At 45.3% G+C, this 14,425-nt stretch overlaps 1 protein-coding gene across 1 annotated transcript; it reads right to left on the reverse strand.

Moving 5' to 3' along the window:
• Window positions 1–10,275: 10,275 nt before the first annotated feature.
• FOXB2 (forkhead box B2) lies at window positions 10,276–11,306 on the reverse strand. The gene is given in 2 exon segments (XM_050329776.1): window positions 10,276–10,925; window positions 10,928–11,306. Coding segments are annotated over 2 exon segments (1,029 nt in total).
• Between the last annotated feature and the right edge of the window lie 3,119 nt (window positions 11,307–14,425).

Consider the following 14,425-nt stretch of genomic DNA (forward strand, 5'->3'; position numbering starts at 1 on the left):
AGTGATGCTAAAGTGATTGGATAAGTACAAAGACAGATTTTCATTACTTGATGATTTAGAAAGGCCCTCATAGAATATTTTCAAGATGTTAAAGTGGGAGCAACTTTAATCCTACAAGAGGCCCTTGAGGCTTCTTTTCCCATTTGCAGTTCTGGGTGGTCCAGCTGAAACCTTTGTGATCCTTAGGGTCCCCCTAAAGCACTTGGATGACAATGCAATTCAGGGACATTCTCAGGATGAGAGCCTGCTAGAATATTTAACAAGTTCTCAGCATCCTTTACTGCTTCTACTACTTTCATCTACCCATTTTCCAGTATTTTGTCACTTCTAGATATGACAGAGAAAGCATTTAGTAAAAAAAAGTATTGAGAATAAATAGTTGCATAACCAACAACTGGGTAGTGTTCATGCTAGCGATGAAAGCAGCTGCCTAATTGGTTAGGTGCGAAGCAACAAAATCCTGACATCCATCCATCTATCCATATTTGGGTCTGGACTCTGCCATCTGCCAGCATCTTGAGGCAGAACAAGGCAGATCTTCCAAGGCGTTGATTCTCCATAGCGCTTGGAAAAGGGATAACGCTAATTAGAAACTACAAAGCTCAGAGGGATAAGGAAACCTGATTAGCTAGCTTATCTCAGTAGGAAAATAAAAATATTTGTCTCAGATAAGACCTAAAGGAAAGAGGAAAACTGTCTGCATTCAGACTGTCTCTGAGGCAGTGCTGGAACCAAAGCTTATTTGCATGAGAGTGCAAGTGGATATTTATTATTGCTTTCTTCCAAATAGGACAGGTACCAGCAACTACCCAAGAGTTTTATGAACAAAATGTGGTATTTCAAAAGCCATTTATTGATTCCATACATCCCTTTCTGGGAATTGAACTTAAAGGAAAGTATCAAAATGAAAGGCTGTTCCCATGAAAGAGTAGAGGAGCTGGCAGGTGAGACTTGAACCAATATTTGTGAGGTTTAGATACATCCTCTCTCTCTGTTACCAGCTACCTGAGTGAAGCTAGGTTTTCTTTATGTTTTCTGTCTGTAAAATATGGCAGTAGTGTCTTTTTATGTTCTGCATCTCAATCTGGCATGAAAAAAAGTCCAACTCAAACTTTACTACACCTCCTGATTCTCTGAGTGTGTACTACTTCACTTCTCTGACTTGCAACTTCCCAAGAAATTTGTTTGATTTTGGTTTTTTGATTGTTTGTTTGGGTTTGTTTGGGTTTTTTGTTTATCTATTCTTTTGTTATTGTGGTGCCTTTCACTAAGAAGATCCTGCACAATTTTCATCATTTGGCCTGGTGGGCCAGAAAGTAGTGTTCCTAAACACATAGCAGCAGCATTAACAAGTTTTGGTATCCGTAGAGAAGTTTCTAAATGTCCTAGCCATATTGGGACAAAGTAATTGATTCCTTCCTTTCGTTATATCCACCAGCAAGATGTGAATAGAAACTGTGTGAATCTACACTTCCTCTTAGTCTTCTGGCACACAACAATCTCAAGGAAGGGATTATTGACATCAGAATGAAAAAGTTCAGACTGTTGTTCAAAAGAGGCAATTTCCTGCAGAAGAAGAGAGTAAACCTTGGCAGAGGTCTTGCAGCTATCCTCCTCACCAAACAGTGTCAGAAAGATATGCCCCTAATAGCTACTAGTGACCAATGCCTTCCTGCCTTCTTCTGCCATGAAGTCCAAAAAAATCCTCATTCATCACTTTCAGAACTTTCAGAAAACTGCTGGGAGTCACAAGGCGCCTCTCTGATTACAACTCACTGCCACTAGTGTGATTCACATTCTTCTCCATGGCCATCTAAACAGAGAACAGTTCCAGTAACAATTTTAATTTTCAGCAAAGCAGAGGAGTGAGGTTGAGTTCAAAAGTTTTCTGATTCCTGTCTGGGAGAAACATGTGTTTGTGATGCTTCTTAGGCAGAATTAGGAAAACTGAATCTGTTGACAGCATACTTAACTTCCCGACAGAAATTCTTCACATTAAAAAATTGTAGAGTGTCAGTAGCTGAAAAAATTACATAACATCATAACATCTCACAAAAAATACAGATTTGATCACGAAATTTCATACTCTGGGAGAACTTAGGAGGAACTCACTGTTAAACTGGGAGAACATGAATTGTAGAGTAGACACTTTTGAATTAGGTACTATGGAGCTGGAATCACAATCAGAATGAATAAAACTCAATGTGTTAAAAAGTACTGTGCAAGGAAGGAAATAATAAGGGTGACAGTAAGAGTACTGTATGTATGCTTAAGGTTTTAAGAATTATGAGAACTTCCTAATTTGTCCTCGGCTTTCATTCATATTCTTGCATATTTAATGAGTTTTCTACTTATTTGTGTAAGGCACTGGATTAATATATTAATTGTTGACTTGGACCAACCCAGAGTGTGTGCATGGGGAGGAAGGTGAAATACATAGGAGGAAGGCTTCATACACCAACCCCTTCAAGCTTCTTTGGGCAGTCCCAGAGCAGCTGTTAGTCATTGGCACACTGATAGCACTGCACCTTACCCCATCCCAGAGCCCCAGACCAGCCCCAGAGTGATCAGAGGGCCAGAAATCCTGCCTGGCAGGGTGGCCACAGGGAACAAGAGCAGATAAAAACAAAGATGTGCATGGTTGCAGTCCTGCCATTTCCTGGACTCCTTGTAGCTGCATCTACGTTGGATATGGCATGGTAGCTATAATTCCTTCTTTTCCCAGCTCTTTCTTTACTTCTTCCTCTCCTGATCTCCTTTCTTAATATTTAGGTAAATTAAAACTGGGTGGGTTGGATTTTGCTGAATTGTATGGGTTAGCATGTGCTGAGTCAGTGCTTTGTGAAATGCTTTATTTTGGTTGAATATTGGCCTTTGAACTTTTACCAAGTTCACTTATTTTCTAGTTTGTGAGTAAAAGTGTGTTATTTAATCTCCTGAGAAACGTGCATGGTGTCTTCTCTGTTGTGTCCTATGAAAGTATATACAGAAATGAAGACCTTTTTAATAATCTGGTGGGTGGATTTTTGGAGCCTTGTATATTTTTTAAAATAAAACTCCTTCAATGAGCTTGTAGATCAAATCTGAGGTCTTGCAATTTATTAGTAAAAGGAATCTTCTGAGCTACTTGTATCTGTCAAATTTAGGCCTGTGTTTTCAACATGTTTGCTTGTTTTCAACAAAGTTGAAAGATCTTAAATAAATTGGGGCATTTCACATTTTTAAGAAATTTTATAAACAGATATAATGCGAAGAGACAGAGGCTTGGGAAGGATTTCAATTCACTTTTTATCTGTTTCACTGGTGTAACTGGTGCCACTTTATTTTGAAGATGTATCATATTCATCTTTTTAAGGTTTTTCTTTATCACTGTTGCAAATAGTTGAAGAAGAAATTAATTGATTCTCTTTCTAATCTCATCCCAACAGTCCCCTCTGCTTTAAAAATCCCATGTTGTAATGATCAGCTAGCAATGTAGCATGTTGCATTGCATTTTCTTCCAAAGTCTCGTGTAGCAGGAAAGCTTTTCATAAGCAGTCAGTAATAATCAGTTAAACAAGATGTAGGCACCTGCCAGTGACAGCCATATATTTTATTGAGCATATGAAGTATCACAATAATTTGCATATTTACTAATCTTGTATGGTACAAATTCATACCAACCACAGTCAAAAGATCACAGAGGGATTAAGAAAAACCTAATTTCAAGACTTAAGAGAAGATAAATCCAAATCACACATACCACATAAAATAACAGGTTAATATAACACAAATAGCTTCTACAATCACATTACAAGGTTTCTTTTACACTTGTTCAGCAAATTATTATTTTCCAGTAGCAGTTCTATGGTGCAAGCAGTACATGAAAATGCATTTTCATTCTTTCTTTATGCACTTCTATGCAGTATTAATCATTGATTGAACTTCAGATTATTCAGACAATCATGAAAGGAAGACCTGATCCACACTGGGAGTTTGTTGTGCAGTTCACAGAGTTAAAAGCCTATATTTTGTTAAATTGAAGATAATAAAAATTAGCAGCCCTTACTAGTGTAAGAACTCTTTGCCTAGTAATTTATTCACTGGATAAGATGGTATTCAGCCAAAAACCTACCTTTTAACAATAAGGGGAATGATTAGTTAATAAGGAATATCAAGTTGTTCTTAGTTTTTCAAATGACTGCTTTAAGATAACTCTCTGGCTTAAGAATCTGGGACATCATTGGTCTCTATGATTGTTCAAAGAGCTGTTAATTTCTATTATTGAATAATTACTTTAACGAGTACTGCATAATAAAGCAGTTCATGCAGTGTGAGCTTATAGCTTTCTCCCAGATCTTTTGCCTTAAAAACAAATTTTTGTATCTCACTGAAAATTACTATCTCTCCCAGTGTAGACTAAGCATCTGTGTGAAGTCTAGGGAAATACAAGATACTGTGTTACGTTCTGGATGTCAAATGCAGTAGAATTTATCCTCTAAAGCTCTATGAACCTCAGCACCAGAGCTGTGTTTTTTTCCATGTGTTAGAACTTGTTTAATTTCTCCTTCAAAAACCAATTTCTTTCCATTGATCCTGTAACTAGAGAAGGAGGTATAGACGAGAGGAATGCACTGACACCTCTGCCAATGCCTAGAACATCATAAGAGGCTTCAGATATGCATGGCATAGACTTGCCCAGTTTTATAGTACCAGGACACAGAAGTCTGAGTTTCTCCTCTGTATTAGAGAGAATTCAAACCTGTACCTATATGCAGTTTGCTTCATCAGTTACTCTGTCATAATATAAAAAAGGGGTTAGTCTCTCATGCATAAACTTTCTAACTGTTAAAATTGATTTCACCAGAAAATAAGCAAGTTATTCCAATCAATGTGGCACTGTCCTTGAAATGAGGAACTGGTACATGCCTGGGCCATTTAAAGTATTTTTCTTAGAAAACATATGCAGTTAGCCTTTGGAGTCTTTATTCTTTTAAACTGCATCCATACAAGCATTAATGATGTCTACTTTTATATATTGTACACTAAAATAACGTTAAAGAATTTCATTCAGGACACTTGGCTACAAATGAAAATCACAAACCCTGATCATGAACAATTGTCATATGTCGTCTAGCCCAGCGTTCTGTCTCCAATAGTAAGCAAATAATGGATGCTCTAGAAAGAGTAGGACAGCAAAAATATGTCATGATACTTTCAGAAATATATTACTAGCATAGCAAATCTGAGCAAGAGATAGCAATTTTTTATGGAACAAGTATGAGTGGATTTATCTTACATGAATTTTCCGCTTGTTCTTAAAATACATGTAAAATTTTAACAACCTCAACATTCTGAAACAATTAATTCAGTATTTAATTATGTGCTGTGTGAAGTATCCCCTCTTTCTGTTTCCTTTGAATGTTTTTGACAACTGCCAGTTCCACTATTAAGGAAAGAATGAACTGGTATTACCCTCCTTTTCCCGGTCTCTCCCGGTTTTGTAAATTTGTGTCATATATCTCTCTATGTACTTGCAGGTCTTCCTGATGCATTCCAGATTCCTTTGGATTTAAATAGGGACATGATATTTTCTGTTATGTTTTTTGTTCCTTTGTTAGTAATTTTTCTTTTTTTTCCACATCTAATGACTAACAAGCCAACTTTTTCTTAGAGGTATCTGCCATATTTAATAAGTATCCAAAGTTCAGGATCTATTGTTACATATATAAAACAAGAAATGTTTTCCCCATGCATATCAGTTTGCATACATCAACAGTGGATTTCACTTTCCATTTTGTTATCTTGTAACTCAGTGTGGATATCTTTCAGAAATTCCCAGTTTGTTGGCTATTCTTTTTTATTAGTCTGAACAACTTAATATTAGCAAACATTTGTCATTTTCCCGACTGTAACTCACCATTTGCATACCACAGTTATGATTTCTGGGACACCGAACAACAGTCCATGTGGCTCTCTGATGTGAAAATTTTCCATTTATCCTTCTTTCCCTCTCTCCATTCATTATGTGTTTTCTCCAATGACTCCTAGACTCTGCCTTTGTAGAAAAACACCCAAGCCCTGTGGCTTATTTGACACTTCATAAACCCTGCATTTGTTGTTAGTACATTGCTTTCTATAGAACCAAAAACCATAATTTTCTCCATGAGCCATTTTGCAGTTGACCCATTTTCGTACACAGATATGTATGAATCCTTTTGTGCTGAAGTGATCTTGAAGTTAGGTTTCCTTCAGAGGTTCTGAGAAAAGTGTTTTCCTCCATGGCCAGTGCCAGTGACCGCATTGTATAAGCACAAGTTTTTTTAAACAAAAGCATTACATACTTAAGTATGTCCAGGATAGGGACTTGTAGGCAGTAATTTTTTTGTCTTTAGTGTGAGATGTCTAAAATTAAGCCTGGTTTATCTAATTAAAGCTGGTTAATATAATCATATATAAAAAAAACAAACAAACAAAAAAAAATCCAGAAGGCAAGGTGAAACTTTACTTTCCAAAACCAAACCTATTACAGATTTCAAGCTCTTGCAGGATGTTTTAAAATAAAGTCTTAAAATAAAAAGGAAAATCCAATCCCCGGGAGCAGCAGCAAAATTCCAAGCAGATTTGCCTTATCAGTTTCTGTCCAGAGAGACTTCAGGATTGGATGAATGGAGTCCAGATTTTCAGTTATGACACTGGTTGTTATGTTGTAGCAGGTAACACTGAGATCAGAACATAGCCACTGAAACATTGCTGCCACATTTAGACCATAAACCACACTAATTTTAAGAGCCTTATAGCATTTGCTTTTCTATCTTGAGCTGCACGCTCTATAGGCTTAAAATACACTAAACAATGCTTTGTTTAGGAATAGTTTCCCATAAGCAGAAATAACAATCACTATATTACCTAGCCAAAATAAATCAGAAGCATAGTGGGGTGGGATCTATGCCTTTTCTAGGCCTCCATTCCTCTAACACTAACTTTTTCTTCACTGCCTTTGGTAGAGTGATGATAAGAAGAGTAAGGTCACTTGTCCTGCTTCCATCCATTTCTTCTGTTTACAACCACCCTGACCGCATCCATTCAGTAAAGACTGAGCTGTGCTTTCTCTGCAGAACAAATGAGCACTTTAATCTGAAGGCAAGATGTTTCTGCATGAGGTGTACTGTTATAGCAGACAGACAAAATCTAGTAGTTACCACAAGACTGTTGTCCTGTTTCATTTGACAAGTGAAAATTATTACCCTTCACCTGTTTACATCCGCTTTTCAGATTGGAGGAAAGGGTATTATTTCATCTCTCTGCATCTTTTACCATCATCTGGTTTTAAACAGCATTGGGATTGGATTTGTTTGTATATTGAGATTTTTGGTTATTGGTGCAAAATTTGTGTAGCATTGCAAAGGCTATGTTTAGAGATGAAGTAATTAAGAATAAAGAAAAATATGCGTATAAACAAGTTAGAAAATTCTAGTCAAATAGTAAAGCTTCCCTTCTCCTCTGACAGTCTCAAATTAGCAGGTTCTAACCCTCTGTAATCTTCATTGTACTAGCTACAGAAAATAGCCCCGTCTTTTGACCATACAAAGTGTAGGTCACTAACTCGGGAGGCACACTAAGCCCTCTGGGCGAGTGACCTGTGGCCTAAACTCCCACTCCCCAAAGCCCCAACAGTGAGGAAAACCTGCTGCACACAGCGCCCGTGTAAGCAAATCGCTGCGTATCCCACAAAACCGCTGGGTACCTCACCATCCCCGTCCGTCCCTCCGGGCGATGGGCGAGGGCCCGGCACTTAGTTCCGCCCCGCCTCCAACCAGAGACCTTCTCCCGTCGCGATAGCCCCTGCGCCAGGGGTTGTTGTCACGACAGCTGCCCCTACTGCCCGGCCGCCGCCCGCCCCGAACCGGGGACGAAAAGCAGCGGGGGCCTCCTGTTACTGCTCACCGCGGTACCCAGATACCCAGACTGGCCTCCTCACACGAAAAAAAGTTTTCCCGCTATGAAATTTAGACGATCCAGAATCTTAAAACTAACCAGAATCCTCTGAATAATTCCCAGGAGGATTACTTCTGCTGCTTCGGGTTCCTCATCACTTTTGCCCATTAGACCGACATGAGGGGAAAACTCCGATTCCTTCTTTGGAGCACTACAGAGCAGTCAGATCAAGAGCAGTGGAGTATGTTTAGGTACATATAGAATCAATACAGAACTTGTATTATTCACGGTATTTTGGAGGGCTGCTTTCTCTATAAGCAACTTGGTTTTAGCAGCAGAAATATCTATTTGGATTTCTGTCTAAGGCGGAAGACAGAAAGAAAATGTGAAGTACTTTTTCTTTTCTTTTGTCTTATTTTTTAATAATTTGTTTTGGCTCAGTATATCTGGTTGCAATACTTTAGAGTTAATTCCTCTTCCAGACCTATTCACAAACCGTGATACCGACCCATGTCTCATTAGCACAACAGTATTAGTAATATTTTTTCAGCGCTAGGAATTCCATAATTTATGAAATTTAGGTGAAAAGACGCCCCCTCCCCCCTCCATACCCCTACCAGAGCAGAGGGCACAACTGGAAATTCACTTGTTGCTGGATTTCAAGTGGTCAAACAGACTCCACGAAAGTGCGTGGGAAAAACCTTTGAGAGCCGGCTCTTGAGGCCAAAGAGGTTTGCTTCTCATAGCAAGTTTCTGTGTTTAGAGGTCCACTAAGAAGGGCCAACCTGTCACAGAGTACCTTTCCCCAAGGCCGGAGACAGCGACCTGGCATCTCGGACCACGGTAAGTGCGAGGCATGAGGGGATAATACTCAGAAAGAGGGTCGGATCCAGCACCCACCGAAACCAGTGGCAAAACTAACCTGCCTTCGTCATCCTGATATCGGGATCCGAGCTGGTACCCTCTCCTCATTCCGAGCGCCAGGGTTTTGCCTGTGAGTTGCGGGCAGCGGAGAGTTAAAGTGCCTCTGTAGCAGATGATTTACCTGTAAAAGTTTTCTTTCCCTTTCCTCCCCTTGTCTTGCCGCGGAGAAAACTTGCGGATGCTTCTGTAAGTTTGCTGTGACGGAGCGCAAACTTGTGCTACGACCACAGGTTCCTTAACCAATGTAAAAGGCAAGCATTTTAAATAGCAGTACCAGCAAAAGCAATTGGCTTTAACGAGCATTGGTGTACAGCAGGGCAGACAGGATACGGCAGCAATCGCTCACAAACCAGCCGGGACTCATCAGCTAGCGCGTCGCTCTCTGACTTCTGATACCTCTGCTTGCACAGACTTCTCGTGTGTTGGAAGGTTGTTTTCACTAAAATGCTTTGCCCAAATAATATTAAGCATTTTTCCATTGTCTTCCTCCACTTTCCCCCACCTCTTTCACTCTCCGCCCCCACCTCCACCCGCAGGTTTTTGTGCTCACACTCAGGAGGAAGGAACGCCGAGCAACACATATAAAATAGTGGTGTCTGTAAGCGGTGAAAGGTGATCTGAAAAGCACAATCTACGAATCGCCGGGTCGGTTTTATTTTAATGAGAAACTAGGGAATTTGGAGACTCACACATATCTTGAGAGGCCAGGTCACGCTTCAGTCCCTTCTAAGGTACTATAGAATAGACTATAAAAGTGTGAAGGGGAAGGGGAAGTGATCGTTAGTTAAAGGAACCCTTCGCCATCAGTGCCGTTGTCACTTAAATTCCTGCTACTTAGTCGAGCTATTTAAAGCTTATTCTTTAAAAGAGAGCATCACACGACCTGGACCCCGCAGCTCGCCAGGGTTCAAGGCTTTGCCCATCTCTTTCGGAGTAAGATCTACAGGACGGCGGGGCAGAGTTCTCCCACCCGTTGTGGATGAGGGAGAAGCAGATTTCAGCAAGGGGTTTATTCTTCTGCTCCCCCCAGCCACCGGCAGACTGCAGCCCCTCTCCCACCGAGCACGAATTTTGTGGGACTCCCGGGATGGTCGCCCCGGGAGAGGGACTCAGCGGGAAGCCCAGGCTGCACGGCTTGAGGCTGGCGGCGTGTCGGGGAGACCCTTCCCTCTCTGCCCGAGCCAGCTCCTCTGGCCCCAGCTGTGATTTTTCAAACCGCCTCTCCGCCACTAATGACATTTAACGATGGACGATAAAAGCTCTTACCTGCGACCTGGTTCTCAAATAATCTGATTGTACACGATAAAAATACAGACACCAGCAGGGATATAGTCATAAGATCGGTTGGGTTTCCGTGCCGCATGCATGCCCTGGACCCCCGCGTCCTCTCCCCAGGGAGCCTGGGGGCCTCTCTCCCCCGAGACCCCCTCCACTCTAGGAATGCACCAGGACGGAGTGGAGGGAGCCCTTCCCCTCGGGGTTGTTGCTCGCGGCCTGTTCCAATAGCGAAGCAGCGGCCGGGGAAGCAGCAGGGCAGATCTGCGAGGCAGAGACCGTCAGAGCAGGGATGGCCGAGGCAGCGGGCATCGCCGGTGCCGGTTTGATGGGCACCGGGACAGCCGGCATGGTCTGTGCGGGCGGGTGGCAGAGCGCCTTCATGGGCACGCCGAAGGGTCCGTAGTCAGGCGACACGGGCACACCAGTCACGGAGTCCATCACCCCCACGTGCGGCCACACGGAGCTCACCACGCCGCTGAGCTGGCTGGGAACGGGGTAGCCCAGGTGGTGCATCACCGAGGCCAGTGGTAGTCCGCCGGCCTGCAGCACACCCTTGTAATCTCTGCCGATGATGTTCTCGATGGCGAAGGGATGCTTGAAGCCCGAGGGCTGGCTGCTCCCGTAGGGCGAGAACTGCGGTAGCCTCCCCACCGCGGCAGCGGCCGCGGCGGCGGCCACGGCCGCCTCGGAGCTCGCCAGCCCCGGCATCTTGCCCGGGGGAGGCGGCGGTGGCGGCGGGTGCGGATGGAAGTAGTGCACCATGTGCGGCGTGGGTGCCGGCGGCTTGCCGGGACCGCCGCCCCCGCCCCACCGCCGCCGCCGCCGCCGCCGGGCAGGTGATGCTCGGGGCGCAGGACCTTGAAGCGCTTGCGGCGGCGGAGGAAGCTGCCGTTCTCAAACATGTCTCCACAGTCCGGATGCAGCGCCCAAAAGCTGCCCTTGCCCGGCTGGTCGGGTCGCCGCGGGATTTTGATGAAGCAGTCATTGAAGGAGAGGTTGTGGCGGAGGGAGTTCTGCCAGCGCTGGGTGTGCTCCCGGTAGTAGGGGAACCGTTCCATAATGAACTTGTAGATGTCGCTCAGGGGCAGCATCTTCTCGGCCGAGTGCTGGATGGCCATAGCCGTCAGGGAGATGTAAGAGTAGGGCGGCTTTTGGTCGCTGTACGAACTCTTCCCCGGCCTGGGCATTGCTGCCCCGCCACAGTCCTCCCGCGGCCACAGGATCCCACCGCGCCCCGCCGGGCACCACTCAGTGCCGCCCACGGCGGGCTCGGGATGCCGGGAACGCCGCTGCTCTGCCCCGCCACCGTTTCTACATCCTGGGCGCCACCTCCCCGGGCCACAGGCGACCGTGACCGCCCCGCAGCCCGCCGGCGGGCTCCGCGCACGGCTCCCTCCAGCAGCCTCGCCCTGCGGGATGCGCTTGCCTCGCCACTCCGCTGCCTGCGGAAGATACAGCTGCCGCCCAGGCCGCGGAGCCTCAGGGGCTACGGGGCCGACTCAGGTCCCTGCCCCCTCTGGCTTCCCCGCTTTTCTCCTGGAGGCCGCTGAGTCTCCTGGGTTTCCCCGCTGCCGCCTGACACACTCTGCTGGAGTTGGTGCTTCTCAGACACCACGGGCTCAGGAGCATGAAATTACATCGGACCTCTGCAGAGACGGGGAGGAAAGAAATATAAAAGTCCCTCTCACCGCTCAGTCCGGTGAGAAGTTTGAGGCGGAGGCCAGTGCCGGGAGCCGTCAAGGAGAGGAGGTGAGCGAGGCGGCGGCCGCCGTGGTTGTGGCGGGGCTTGCGCGCTCCAGCGCAGTTTTGTAATGGTGCCCGAGCCGGGAGACCCCCGCAGCTCCTGCTCTCTTGCTATCACATGACAGACGCACAGGGATTTGGCGTCTCATGGAAGAGGAGCGAGAAGCGGCTCCCGGCTTTCCTCTCACTCACACTTCCTCAGCAGGGCGAGGTGGAGCCAAGGGGCTGAGAAAACTCCGTATGAGACTGAGATCTGCTTTCAAAACATAGGGCAGGGAACAGCGGCCCGAGCAGGAAAGCTTCCTCCTCCCCCCTCTTCCACCCCAGCTCCCCCACCACTGCCCCTTTCGCAGCCCCCCTATTATCCACTTTCCTCCTTTTCGGCCCCTCGCTCCCGCACAGCCCGGCTTCCAGCAGTAGGCGTGAAGGGCCTTCAAGAGCACCGCACTACGGCGAGGTGGAAAACGGTAAGAGGTCTTTCCTCCTCCCCGGGGCTAGTGTGCCCTCGAGCTAGCCCCCCATGACAGCAAGCGGGAAATACGGGCCTTTTGGAGTAATCTTTTATCATTCCTGTCATTATATTTAAGAAGCTACTCAGAGACTTGCAGAAAAATAAGAGAAATGCAAAAAATCCTACGCTGCCCTCTCCAAATCGTTAAGGTCAACTCCTACTTGCCGCGATGCGGCTCATAGAAAACGTGGAAAGACCCAGCCAAAGCATCATCTGTGGGCTTCGAGACGGGCTACTTAGCGTCAGTGTTGGTTTAGACTGGCTCATTAGTAGGAATCAATGAACAGTGCAACAATTCATATCTATCCTCCAAACGTTGTAGCTGGTAGGCTGTAGATTTGAGCGAGAAACAGGAAAGCCTGCTCTCTTAGCTGCCGCTAGAGTAGAAAGAAACCCTGCTCAACGTAAGCATCTACCAGAGCTCAATTAGTTAGATGCTGTAAGAGTTGCCTGCGTTCAAATTATTAGTCCCACTTTTATTGGCTAAATAAACAAACAGATTGAAGGTTCTTTCAACCTATATATGTGTGTATGTATATATACGTATATTTGTATGCATATATGTATGTATGTATATATATGTAAGAGATTTTTTGAGCCCACCCTTCCAGGCTAGTGCGGTGGGTCAAACTCAACGAGTGTCTGTCCCTTGCGGGTAGCGGCGTTTGCAGTAGCGCTGGGTCAGAACCCGGCCGGCCACGTCGCCTGCGCTCCACCCCCGCCGTCGGGGCAGTTGGTCTGAACATCGGACTTGGCTGTCTGTCTCCGATTGAGGCATTACAGGTAGAGAAGAGGAAGAGGGAGGGTGGAAACCAAAAAGAAAAAAACCTTTGAATGCTTATACTCTCTGCTAGGGGGTCGAAGGAAAACACTAATTTAAAACCCTCACTCAAGTAATGTGTACTTAACAGTAGTATACCTGATCAAGGTCAGTCAAATGAAGAGTGTAATCTAAGGTAAAGAATAAGTAGCCTCAATTTTGCAAAACCAAGTTTCGCCTGAAAGCGAGTGCTTTAAAAAAAGTTTCAGATTATTGTCCAAAACAATTACTTTCCTTCTGAGAAAGTAGGAGACACGGTGGCAGCATCATTTACCTCAAGCATCTTGGGGTGCATCTCCCGTATTGCCAGAACGGCAAGAGCCGACATTGCGACATCTTTCCTGATGAAGCTGTACATTTCCCAAAAAAACATTTTATTCATGATCTATCGATTAATCCTGTCCTAACCGATTAAAAACCCTGCTTCTATCCTCAGAGTCTAAGTCCTGAATCTTAAAGTCACTGTCTGCCTCACCTGACCAGTTAGTAATCCGGTGGTTTACCCCCGTATGGCAAGTGTGAGGGTTTTGACTGGTCCTTTCGCAGATGAACAATGCTGTTGCACCCAGATTTTTTTTTTTTTTTCCCACGGGAGAACCGATCTAGATCAGAAGACCGGCGAGACCCTAAATGCGCTGTTTGCATTTTTTCGTCTCCCACCCCTTCCCAAACGCGGCCGCTCTCAGGAACAGGGGTGACTATCTTTCCCCGGGAAGGTATGCTGGAGACTGGGAACGGAGGGCCAGTGTCACTCGGGAGCTACATGGGCACCATCCTCCGGCGGGCACCACTGGGGCTGCGGTGCCTCCAGCTCTGTCCTCTGAGCTCCCGTCAGCCTCCAAGGTGGGACTTCCGCTAAGCAAGAGGCTGTCGAAGCAACCCCGCGATTACCGGGAGCCCTTCCCAAGCTATCAGAAAAGTGCTTGCACGCACGGGATAGTCGCTATTCAGTTAGTATGCGCGGTTTTGGGGCGACGACACTGCGGGGCTGCGGTCCGCAGCGCTATTTGTGAAAGCGAGATCTGTTTCTTGAAGGCTCTGAGACAATTAATCAAAGAAAAACACCTCAGGGTATTCGCTCTGACATCAACAGCCCAGTTCAGATTTCAAAGGGGTAACGTTTTACAAATGATAGACCGTTGGCAGTCACCCTGGGTTACTCCAGTTATCTCCGCAACCCTCCCGACGCGGCAACATAGTTTCTCTGGCTTTTTTTTTTTTTTTTTTTTTTT

Source organism: Myiozetetes cayanensis, unplaced genomic scaffold, assembly GCF_022539395.1.
Source record: "Myiozetetes cayanensis isolate MyiCay16 unplaced genomic scaffold, myiCay2020 scf4, whole genome shotgun sequence".
Lineage (NCBI taxonomy): Eukaryota > Metazoa > Chordata > Aves > Passeriformes > Tyrannidae > Myiozetetes > Myiozetetes cayanensis.